This window comes from Amblyomma maculatum, chromosome 4, assembly GCF_055883805.1.
Source record: "Amblyomma maculatum isolate TAMU_Amacu chromosome 4, ASM5588380v1, whole genome shotgun sequence".
Taxonomy (NCBI): Eukaryota; Metazoa; Arthropoda; class Arachnida; order Ixodida; family Ixodidae; genus Amblyomma; species Amblyomma maculatum.
The window spans coordinates 13,566,715-13,579,228 of NC_139347.1; the positions used below are offsets into that span (position 1 = coordinate 13,566,715).

The 12,514-nt window shown below is 42.6% G+C and overlaps 1 protein-coding gene across 1 annotated transcript in view; it reads right to left on the reverse strand.

Annotated features, from left to right (window-relative positions):
- LOC146190316 (cell adhesion molecule Dscam1-like) overlaps positions 1-12,514 on the reverse strand; it is a 164,315-nt gene that overhangs the window by 45,169 nt on the left and 106,632 nt on the right. The window contains exons 7-8 of the mRNA XM_084599769.1: positions 1,810-2,154; positions 761-1,114 (exon numbers count right to left, since the gene is read on the reverse strand). Of these exons, the coding sequence (XP_084455895.1) occupies positions 761-1,114; positions 1,810-2,154 (699 nt within the window). The remainder of the gene's footprint in view (positions 1-760; positions 1,115-1,809; positions 2,155-12,514) is intronic.

Sequence of the window (12,514 nt, forward strand, 5' to 3'; positions counted from 1 at the left end):
TAGTATGACTGCCGATCCATTTTATTTGCAGCTGCGGAGAACCAAGTCTAACATTTTAAGTATAAGAAATAAACGACAACTTTCCATTTCCTTTTTGCACAAACTCTGCAACTTATGTTCAGTGACGCCTGAGGGCAGTGCCTAATTTCGCAAGAATTTGGGCCAACGTAGCGCGATTATTTGTTGGGCGCTGTTTTTTAAAACAAGAACTTGATGGCAGATTGTTTTCATTGGCGTTATATATGTCTTAACCAAAACAATTCAGCTTGCCTTTTTGCTGCCGTGAATGTTGTCTGAATAGCCGTCGCCGTGAACTACTTTGAGCGTTAAGGGACAGAAAGGCCAGATTTTGTTACTCATAATGCGAAGAAGCGATCGTATCTGCCTCATATCACCCGCAGACGCATCCGCTCTGAAGAAAATTTCGATCAAATAGCCAATGAAGCAATATTCTTTTTGAGTGCCCTTTATGCATCGCGCATGCTCCGTTGAGAACAGTAGGACATCAGCAACAATCATTCGGTAGCATTTGTGCGCTAATATTAGGTGAACACTAAGTACGCGAGTACCGATGAACTTTATTTACCTCTTACCTCCTCTGTTTACAGCTATGCAGCATGTAAGAGAGCATATATATATATAGGTAACTTTTTTGTGTACGGTAAACCACATAGCCTTCTATTTGGCAAATTTCTTGTGCTTTTGTGAACGCGAACAGCTCTATCACCACAGATTGACACAGTGAACAATGATTGCGTACCTCCTATAACCAACTGCGCCGACCCCTGCGCAGAGTCTCTGTCATTGTAGACAAGACATTGGTACATGCCCCGGTCCTGTCGCTCTACGCCCGTGATGTGGAGCAAGTCCCGGGTGAGCAGAGTCACTCTCGACATTGGAGGGCCGAGGTCCAGCAAAGGGGGCTTGCTGCTGCCGCGCGCACCGGAATAAGACGACTTCGACGGTACAGAATACGAGGAAGATGACACTGGGCGGCCATTATGGGTCCACAGCACGGCTTGCACAGGGTGTCCAGTCACTCGGCAGCTCAGGTTGGCTCCCCTGCCAACGTCCACCACTTGCACTGGCGGCTCGATGCGCGCTGACAGCGGTACTGCACGTAAACGCGAGAAGCAAATTAGGTCGGAAAATAGCGTCAGAACAAATTGTAACTCTTTAATACCATTGAGCAAAACATTGAGCCTGTGTCGGCCCATTACAGTTATTAACTACCCATAATGCCCACGAGAAATAAAGAGCAGAAATCAACAATGATGGATCGCAATCTTTGCAGTACTGCGTGGGAATTGATGAAGCGCCCGGATGGGTCTCTAGGATGCACTAGTTGTGCAAGGCGTAGTTTTAGGATCTCTTTCTGGGTCCCTCAACGGCTTCATTACATTCTTCAAATAATTCCCTCGACCACAGGTCAAAAGTATTATAATTGTTCCTTGTTTCCTATGGTAGCGAGCGTTTTGAGGTAAATACTCTTTTTATATCCTTTGCTTCACATAGGTAGAGCTAATCATATTAAAACAAGGCAGATGCTTGTCCTATTAATTTCTGAAAATCGCAGTCCCGTGCCAGCGGCGGCCACCGCATCCTTAACGAATATAGGCATTGCGTCTGTCTGACCCTCGGTCGCACTAGGCTATGTTTCCTTTTGCGTCGCTACGCAATATTTTGCACAAAGAGGCGAACGTTTATCTGTTTTGCGGAGTGCAACTCATTTTTACTTTGCTTTCCGGGCCGCACCAGTCCGCAAGCAAGAAAGGCGGTGATAAATGCAAGCCTTTTGTAGAAACGCACCTGTGACAAGTAGATCTGTGTGCGCCCTTTCTTCTCCGGCTGAGTTGTTGGCCACGCACAGGTATCTGCCACTGTCCTGTAGACGGGCAGGGCGGAGAAGCAGCGCTCCTGGTGGCAGCAGAGACGCTCGCTCAGAGAGCTTCACAGGCACCAGGTCTTCGCCCACGCTTTGTGATCCGCGGCTGAGTGAGCTGTCCAGTGCGCTGTCACGGTCGACGCGGAACCAGTAGTGGTTCGGCGGAGGGTGCCCCTGCGCCTGGCAGGGAATGATGGCACGCTCACCCTCCTCAACACGGACTAAGCTCCTGTACTCGGCCATCCGGGGAGGGAGCTGGCTGTGAGGCTCTGCGTCAAAAAAAAAAAAAAAAAAAAGCGTGGACGTCATGAACAGTGCCGTATTAAGTTCGCAAATGCGCCGAAAATATGAATAAATTAGCTACGTATATAGTAAACAGTTATTAAAAATCTGAAAGATAAAATTAATCGCTTTGGATATATTCTACTCTTTAAAATTCACAAACATATTTTCAAAAGATAGCTGTTCTCTTTGAGGGCCCTCAAGCGGATAAAGGAAGCTTTCACCCAACATTCACTCTTCAAAAGAGAGAAAATAAATAAACAAAAATGAACAAATGAATAAAACGGAGTGTAATGCAAGCATTTATGTTCGGCCACGCCATAGTTTTGTGACCAAAGAGATTGTTAAGGCCATCTGTCGAAGAGATAAATGAAATTGTTTGCTCCTAAAAGCAGCTTCTGAGAAAGTGAAATCAAAAAGTAGATGTTGATATTCCGAAATTAGTGATATTAAAAAAAAATGTCTTCAGCATTGTACACGAAACACTTATTTACTTTGATGTTCTTAGCGCTTCCGATCATGCATGTTAGCTCGTTTCTTGGTATCCTACTAGATTTCCTTTGTACATTTGGTATTAAATATACTCGTTCCAATACCATCGAATAATTTCGAAGCAAGCCAGAAAATAGCTATACATCAACGAACACTTACTTCTCAGCTCACTGTATAGATTGCATGCATTAATATACAAAAGATGCACAGAGGACGAAAGTCATATATTTCCGCACACGTTTGTAGAAAATTATTTTCTGGTGCCCTTAATATGCTTCTTCAACTATTACTCGTTATCCGATAATGCGGCTTGCATGCTACTCAATTTTACTCAAGAGATGGTGTTGGGAGTCATGGAATTGCATTATTCGCGACCTTGACGCAGGTACGGAGATATCACCCAAGCTGGGCCGAATGATCTTCCTTTATGACAACCCAGAAATATGAAACCTCAGAATTCAAATATTCTCCGGGCCAATGTTGACAGCTTTCCAACATGATCTCGGAACGCGTGTTGTCGCCGAACACCGCAAAGCGTGAAATGAGAATGTGGGATTTTTTTACGTCTCTGCTCTGATAGCATCGGAGGAGGTGAAGACGGCAGACAAAAATATGGCGTGAAACCCATTGAGGAAGCCTGCTACCGTTAATGGGCTAACTCAGGAACGGCGGTAGATGAGCAAGTGCTTGAAGGTCAACAAAGTGTGAAATTACCGCCATTTTATAGTGGCGCTCTATAACAATAAAGAATCAAACATTCTAGATATGGGGCACAGAACGTTCTGGATAAATGGTGGAATTCTATAGCTGGGATGTAATATGACGCGTGGTGACATATGGTTCCTTTTCCTCTGCTTTCCAATCAAATGCCTATATGACTACGTTATTAAAAAAAAAAAAAAAAAACTCCCCATATGTTTTTCTTGGTGTCAGTGGCTGTTCGGTTCCATCGTATGACAGAAAAAAAGCAGTCAATAGAAGAACCTCAGAAAAGCCAATTATGGTTTCAACTTTCTGAGAGCTATCTGAAGTTCAATCAATCAATCAATCTTTATTTAAGTTTGTACATACAAACTGGGGATGGTGAGAAAAAAGCAGTGAATTATGCACCGCTTGACGGGCCTCACCACCCCTACAAGTCAGCAGTAGGCACAAGGCAAGAACAACCACTGGTAAAAAAAAAAAATGAATACAAGTGCATCTACAGAACAAGGTTGACAGAACATATCTCATAACTGGCAGCAATAATAGACGCAGAAGACAGTAAGTTGTCTTCTACCTAAATGTAAGTTGTCTTGTATAGAAAAATACGGTACTAAGAACGTGAGCTGCCGGCTATAAAATGCGCACGAATAAAGGCTGGAGGAAAAGGCAAATACCTCAGGGCGGCGATATTGCCCCTCTCTCCACACACCCAACTGCGCTCAGAGATACTACGGGTGAAATAGAGAAATATACTACATTTATTTTCAGCCGAACGGTAGAAAAAAAAAGGGGGGGAGGGGGGGGGGGGGGCGGCTAGAGTTTAGTATAAGAATCAAACCTCGAAGAGGAGACAAGTGCTCGAGTACGGGGAAATCAGCGATTAAGAAACGGACAAGTATCTGAAAACTAGAAGTGGAGACAATGCGAACGAACTCGTCAATGCGTGCAGGATCTGTAAAAATAAAAACACACTCGTCTAACCTAGGAGCTTAGACAGACGAAGTTGTGCTACTTCTTTTTTCACCATTTGCTATATCGGTGCTCGGTACAGAATTGTCCGCTGAAATGTCTAAGCCACTGCAAGATACGCTTTGATGTTAAGCCTCCGTAGGAACCCCGACGGGTTGGTGCAGTGATTAGGGCGCTCGACTTCTGTGCCCAAGGATGCAGGATCGAATTCCGACCGCGGCGGCCGCTTTTCGGTGGAGACCAAAAGCAAGGCGCCTATTTGCTGTGCGATCTCAGTGTACGGTAAAGAACCCCGAGCGGTTGAAATTTCCAAACCCTCCACTACGGCGTCTCTCATAGAATGAGTCGCTTTGGGACGGTAAACCGCGTAAACCAAACTAAACCTTTCCTTAGTCTTCGAGTAGCTGGTGGAAGCCTTGTTTTCATTTCCCTAACCATCGATTGGCGAGGCGTGTTGTCTGTTTTCTTATTGGTTGCTATCCTCGCCAAGGGCGGAGATAAGAGGGCCTAAATGTAAGCGCTCTGGCTTAAAACAGGGCTGATTTCGTGTTATCAACGATTCAGTCATGTTCGAAATAGTTTTCTCCTTACTTGATTCTTCTTGTTTTATTAATGTTGTAAATAGATAGTTAACGTTCCTTTCCTGCTCTCGAGTAACGTGAATGTTTGCGAGTCCGAACCATCAATGCATCAAGAACCATTTCTTTATTATGAATAAGTGTTTCCTCCCATCGCCACCTGAAGGGGAAACTCAACTGAGTCTTAAGCGAAATTTGGTTGCGAGCAAGAAAGTGATTGTTATTTAACTATATCTCCAACGCAGCTATATGTCTTCTGAATGAAAGCTACACAACCTTCACGAACTGCTATTTCTGAAACACATTTTGTTTTTTCCATCGATAAATGCAAATGATAGCAGGACGCACAGCGATGAACAATCAGTGTGAAAATAGAGCTCTCGTATCAAGCTTATTTATGTTAACTCCTCAAGGTGAAAAATTTAATTTACGGCGATGCTAGGCTCGGTAACGAGCATCGACCAATATGCAGCCATGAGTACATTACTGCCTAGTAAACATACTTTTGTTCAGTGATAAATACGCCATTTTTAGCCTTGTGATAGGGAATCGGAGGCGCTTAGTATCTGCGCATATGATGACAACATATGGCCTTGCCAACATATACTACAAGCACTATAACCGACCAAGCTGATGTCTAATACACGAGGAATTACGACATCTACAATTCAGGAGGAAAAAGGTGCCAAATTGTTTTAAAGAAAGCCCGAGGATCCAAGCGGTACCCTAGGGTTAAACCACTGCCTCATAAATTAAATGCGCAAACAGTCGCAACTTTCGCCAAGCCCAGAGGTAGGGTTTAGTGGTTGCTGATATAATTAAAAATTGATATGATAATAGAATGTAATCTGACCTGCATCTGCGCTTGAACCCCCTATTTTCCGCTTGCGCTGTGCATATTCTACACATTTTAATTATAGAGCCGTACCATTGGATCACCGGACTACTTTCGCTTTGACTGTTCTGACTCAGTCCTTATGTCTTGCTCTCACCGCTGCCGCTGTCGCCTTAGCCGCCGATGCAATCACACGCGTCAAGCTTGGCGTACAGTCGCATCGCCTCCGCTGTGCGAGGGACCAGATTACCGAGTGAACTAGAATAGGCAGTGTAGAAGGGGGCCTCAGCGTGTTCCCAAAAACATCGCCGATTTGGGCCCAACTACCGGAAAGTACGAACGCAGCGCCGACAGAAATCTGAATTCCGATGGCGTTTGAGCAGTCAGATTTTTCCCGACAATGCCATTGGAGTAGTGAATGCGTAACTAAACAAAAATATTACGTTATTTTAAGCCCGAGGCACACGGCGTCAAACAATTTTCGAATTCTATTTGCAGACAAACTCAGAAACTCCACAAACCGCTTTCAAGGTCAGAGTAGCGCCACCGCTTCGTTCGCTATTTCCCAGGACAACCGCCTGATGGAAAGTCACCACCGCCCATTGCACTTCACTTCACTTCACTTCACTTTAATACCTTAAAGACCCTCATTAGAGGGTATTACATAAGGGGTGGGGCGCACAGAAATGAAAAACAGAATAGGGAACATATATGTGCAAGTAAGTTATACAAATACAAGATTTTCACTGCGCAAGTACACGTGTGATTCGTTCAAGAAATAAAGATGGACATGTGATAGCAGCAAGTTCTCGGGGAATAAATAGCAGTGCACTATCTATTCTAGTGCACTGTACCAGGAGAAAACATCGCAAATGTCAATTCGAACGCGGATAAGCAAACAACGGAATACAAGGCAACAAGCTGACGTGTGACGTCGTTGCTAGGGTAACGCAACAAAGTACACTGCTGTTTAGCGTACCCGGCTCAATTTTGTGAAGCGCTGCGTTGGAGCCCCAGTGCGGTCAGATTTTATTAGTACAAGAATCCTGCTGTCCTGGTAGTCGGCTTTCCTGAGCTGCAAAGCTTGGGATACTTGAGTGGCCGAAATCGACTGCTTAAAGTTATGACTTTCGTAGGAGAGGATCGGAGACTTACTTTCAAGCACTTTGATACTTAAAAACTAAGAAGAAGGCTTTTGAAAGAACAGGAGGGAGTAGCACGAGGGAACCTCGAAACTGCCTATTGAGAAGCAGACACTGGAAGCTTTTAAGAAACCCAAAGTACGCTTCAAGTAGACATACAGCGTGAAAGCAATTCTTAGGTTTTCTTACATTTTGCCTCTTTGTTTTACTATTTGTTTTAGCCTAAAATTATAATCTTTATTGGCGGAATTTTACCATATCAAATATTGTCATTCTGTAACATTTCTTTAAGCCTAGTGGCGCAAGCGTCAGAAAACGTTCTCACGGGCCAGTCTGGTTTGAAATAGGTAGTGCACAGCCCGACTCCTAACAGCATCAAGCACCAAAATAAATGTGCTAACTTTACCCAATTCCCAGTTAAACGAAGCGCCAACGCCATTCCCCGTTCTTGTTGGAGTGGTGACCATAACGGGCATTGTGAACATTTGGCAGCTGCGTGTGTCCGATATATAAATGTGCAAAGGGAAACGAGTGCCATAAACTGGAGATTCTTGAAGAAAATTGGCCAGATACGGCTCCTCCGCTCGGGCCATGAGAACCAGCAGTACGGAACGGGGAAAGTCATCGACAGGCGCTGCTCTTCCGAGATCGGAAGTCGGTCACGCGACAGCGGTGGCGACGTGGCTTTTCAAAGTGGCCGGCTGCTCTAGCGCTCTCTTCAAGTGCCCATTAATTAAACGACCGTTTTCCCCGAATGTCCATTATCTGTAATGCTCGCCCTTATAGCACTGGAAGCATTCCTCGACTCGCCCGCAACTCGATGGGAGTGTGGAGATCTGACTCCAAAGCTAGCTCACAAGCAAACGTTGATATCTCGTAGTTCAGAACTGTAAGAATTCACGTGCGTATATGTGTATTTGTCAGGTGATCTGATCTTATGTGACTCCTCCAAGCACATTTCCATCTTTATTTGTTTGGTGCTCTGAAACGACAGAAATGTTTGCCGCAATATCAAGCTGCCTGTAGTTTTAGTCCGAGCACGTCTGAGGAAGATTGTCATCCGTGCTGACCTCTGTTTCTGTGGCACAATTTTGTTGGTTTCATTTTTAATTTCAGACATGGGATGCATTGCAGGTGTCTTCTGCACAAACTGGCCAGAAACGTGCCTATTGATTGACTCGGACATAATTTGAGATCTAATTTCAGCGGTTGTTCAATGACACGTAACGATTACTTTCTCATGGTAGTCATCCCAATGTATGGCAAAATTTTGAGTACATACGTACATCGCCATTAATTTAATTGAATGAAATTTTCCTTGAAAGTAATATTATAAGTGAGAGAACAAATGACACGCCGCTCTTGACGTCCTTCCCTCCTTCACAATAATGAATGGCGCCATTTTTGAGGGCCGTCTTCAGAGCACAATTAAAATGCTTTGAAATTTGGCTCGAAAAAAAATACCCATGAATAGAGTATGCAGAAGACATAGTAATTTCAGCTATAAAAATCAAAGTAATACTTTGATTGATTGAACGAGGCTTGGAGAATAGCAAGGTGCTTGCAGTGGGCTTAGAGCTGTACTCACAAGATCACCTCAGCTAAGTAACATAAATGTCTGTGGCCTAGATGTGATCAGTTAACTGTTTTGTGACGGCATTAAACCAAATCATATCATTGGGATTTGCATAACAACAATGGTTGCCATAGCAACCACTGTTGCAAAGCCTGAAGATAATCTAAGTCTGAGGAACAAAAGTTCTAAATGCTTTATTTGGAATTTCAATATGCATCGTAACTTTACAGTGCCCCTCATACAGGGAATGAAAGCTTTGGTGATTTTCTTACGTTTTAGTAAAATGTCATCTATTTCTGGCTAGTTGGGCGTACGACCGGAACGAGTTATAAAATTTGCAGACAAACAGGTGCGAATATACACACAAGCCGCCGTACCGCCAAGTCCGTTATTACGATAAAAGAATTGTCTTCATTACGAAAGAAATAATAAACGTAAGAGACAAAAAGGGTCAATTGAAAGGCAGAAGTACAAAGGGTAAAGCCATGCGAGGGCACAAGTAACCGGATGGGACAATAAAAATATTCGGAGAAAATGACACGTGTACCGCCAACGCACATGCACCGCCAAAGCAGGTGAGCAAGAAGGCTCATCCCTCTTGAAGAGATTACGAGATAACACCAATCGCTAAGGCGCGGAGAGTGAACGCATAAAAAATTACCTATTGTACCAAGGACTTAACGATCGAAAAGAGAATTCCGTTATGCTCCGCATGGGTTCGATCAATAAAAGAAAATTTCAAAGGTTTAGGACTGGATGAAAACGCAGATATTAATTTCTACGTATTTCAGTAAAACGAGGCGATATAATTTCCATAATATTGATTACTGAGCTAGCGCCACAAACGAAGTGGAAGGATTTTAGGCTAGAGAGCAAGTCTTCCAGAGAAACAAATTAGGGGTTGAGTATAATGAGAATGGCCAAATCGCAAGTATGGCAGAAATAACAATACTTTAATTTATTTATTTCCAGTACCCCTAAAGGCCCTTGCAGTGAGGAGAGGGAAGGGGGGGGGGGATACGAACACATAGAACAAAAAATTCAGGAATGACACTTGATAACTAAAATACACACACCACACTTGATACCAGAATATAGCAGAAAAACACAAAACATTACAATAGTTACTATTAATAAGCTATTACACACCATTTTTTTGCAAACGATGTTGAAATTATTGAAAGTTTTCTTCAGTAGCAATGTGGTGATGCAGGTTATTCCAGTCTATTATTGTGCGTGGATAGAATGATCTTTCGTAAAGATATGAGCGGCAAGTCACGCGCTGTTACTAATGGAAATAGTGCAGGGAACGGCAAAAAGAATCATGGAGGACGGAAAAATGATATAGTTTCTGAAATAAGTTTAGGCGAGCAAAATGATGTCGACATGATAGGGATTTCACCTCACGTTGTTTTATTTCTGTGACACTGCTTAAGCGTGAATAATTGAAAAAGAAGCGAACAGCCCGTTTTTCAGGGCTTCAATGTTGTTTATGATGTATGCTTGTTCAAGATCCCATATAGTATAGAACCCAAAAAGAATGGATTCATATCCACAATAGCCAGAAGAAGATTCGAGAAATAAAATGCATAAAATAAAAAGACACGAAATATTTCACCACCCCGGGCAGCCCTTGTTTCCTCTCGTGCTCAAAGGAGACGAAATGGGAAAATTATATCTCGATATACATAATACCAGGTAAATGTAACGAATATTAAATACAATCTCGTGTGAACTGGGCGGAACTAAGGTAAAAAGGTGACCCTAGTGTGCAATAGATTGAAATGATGCACCAACAGCTGCTAAGCAATGAGTTTAAAATCTGTCATTAAAAAAAAAAAGAAGAAACTGAAGCAAAAGTGGTGCTATATATTTAGCGACAAACAGTTTGAGGGAACACTTGGGTCATCTATACGTGAAGCAAGGTAAAAGCATTTTAGCCGCCCTGCTGTGATCCTTGGAACGCAGCAAATACTTCAAGGGCGAGAAGAAAAGAGAGCGAGGAAGAGCGTCTATGGCTAGAGAGAAAAAAACAAATAAAAATCTTTCCCTTTCTCTATCCCTCTAGAGAGGGCGAGATAGAGTACAGAGTCGGAATCTCCTACACAACTCGGATTCGCTACAAGACTGAGCGATGCTAATATTGTTAATTCCGCAGGATATCAATGAGATTCTGATATATACTAACCGATAATTATAGTTAATGATAGATAACGATAGATAATGATAGTCACTGATGAGCGAGACTCTCTCTCGGTCCCGGGTAATCTTGCGGACACAATTCGGACCTCGGAATATTCCGCGGGATATCGGTGGGGTATCCACAATATATAGCGACCAATAATTATACTTATTGATAGATAATGATAATCACTGATGAGAAAAACTCCTTCCCGGCCTCTCTCTCTCCCTCTCCCTCAATGGTAATTCAAAAGTGCCATTGCCTTGCCTTTTAAACAAAAAATGAGGGTCTTTTGACGCTAACATGTCCAACGAGATGTAACGAAGGTGCTGATACATACAGCTTGTGGTAAACTAGATGACGCACTTGTGCATAGTTTGGTTGGCGAGAATATGGTGACATCATTTAGAGGCTGGCGTAAGAACAGTCCGCGTACGTCTGCGAGGACGTAGGGCCTGGGACGACGGAAGTAATGCTAGTTTGCGAGGATATTTGTCAGAAAGATTTATTGAAGGATTTCTATCATAACGAGGGGCTCTAAACGTATTTATTTATTTTATTACTTGAAATGTTTCCATCGTGGCAGTTTGTGACATTATTATTCAAGAGATTTGATTGATTCCTGTTCGGTAAACACGGTAAATGTAATTATGTAGCATGGCAGCACTCACCAAGATCGCATGCAACACAACTGGAAAACACAGATCCTATATTCCCTGTATGAAATCCAAAGTTAATTTACACAAGACAGTTCAATTGTCTTTGATTTCCAAATATAAATATTGAAAAGTGGTGAAAAGCAGTACAAATGCATTCGTTGTGGTGCAAAATTTCTCGAATATGCGACATGTCCTCATTCACGGCAATAAATCTTAGAGTTAGGGTGGGTGCACATACAAAGGCATGAGATTCTGCGAATCAATTACAGCAGCAATTTTCCTTCTGTATGCTGCCTTCTATACTTCACTGAAAGAATAGGCAACGAAGCTTAGAAAGAAATTCTGAACAACTTCAGAAACGGCAGGGATACTTCTTAAATGCTAGTGGAGAAAACTGCTTCCTCTTGGAGAATATATGATGATTATGCAAGAAAGCAAAAAAGAGCGAGAAAGACTGGAGACCAAATAAAGGGAAACACAGGCCTCCGGTTGTCGTGTGTTTTCCTTTCTCTGGTCCCTATATTTTTTGCGCTGTTGCATCATGCATGTGTACCAACTGTCCCAACTCAAAGCTTTACAGACTACTGTCGAAATACAAATAAGTGCGGTACATTGCCAGGAAGGCGAATATTTTTTCTTCCTAGCGAGACATGCCGGCCCGTTCTTACTGTTTTTACAAGCGATGAAAAAATTTATCACCTTGTTATTTCGATATGGTTTTTTTCGATTACAGGAGTGTGAACAATTATATTAGGGAAGCAAAGTCTTCCTCTTCAGATGTCTTGTAGAGTTCCTAACTAAAACAGTAATTATGACTGTAAATAATTTTCATCATCGTTGTCGTTAACCCGGTTGTGCGACCGAATAAAATGGCACGTATACACTTAATTTTCAATTACCCATGAACAGCTTCTATCACCAATATTCCATCCCCATAAATACCCTCATATCCCGTCTGCATGGGATTGTTTCCCATCTCCATTTATGGCTTCCTTTCGGGGCAATTACTACAAAACGCTTGCTTCGTCGTTGATCTCTCCATTAAATGTGACTCGATTACATCTTTGACTGTTTATTCTTCGATTTCAAGTATGATATCAATAATTTATTTTCGTGCCCTTCCCTTTCGATTTTTTACGTTGGTGTTAACGTAATTTACCGAACATTTTTCCCTTCATAGGCTTCTCAGTCTCTACCAATAGAAATTTT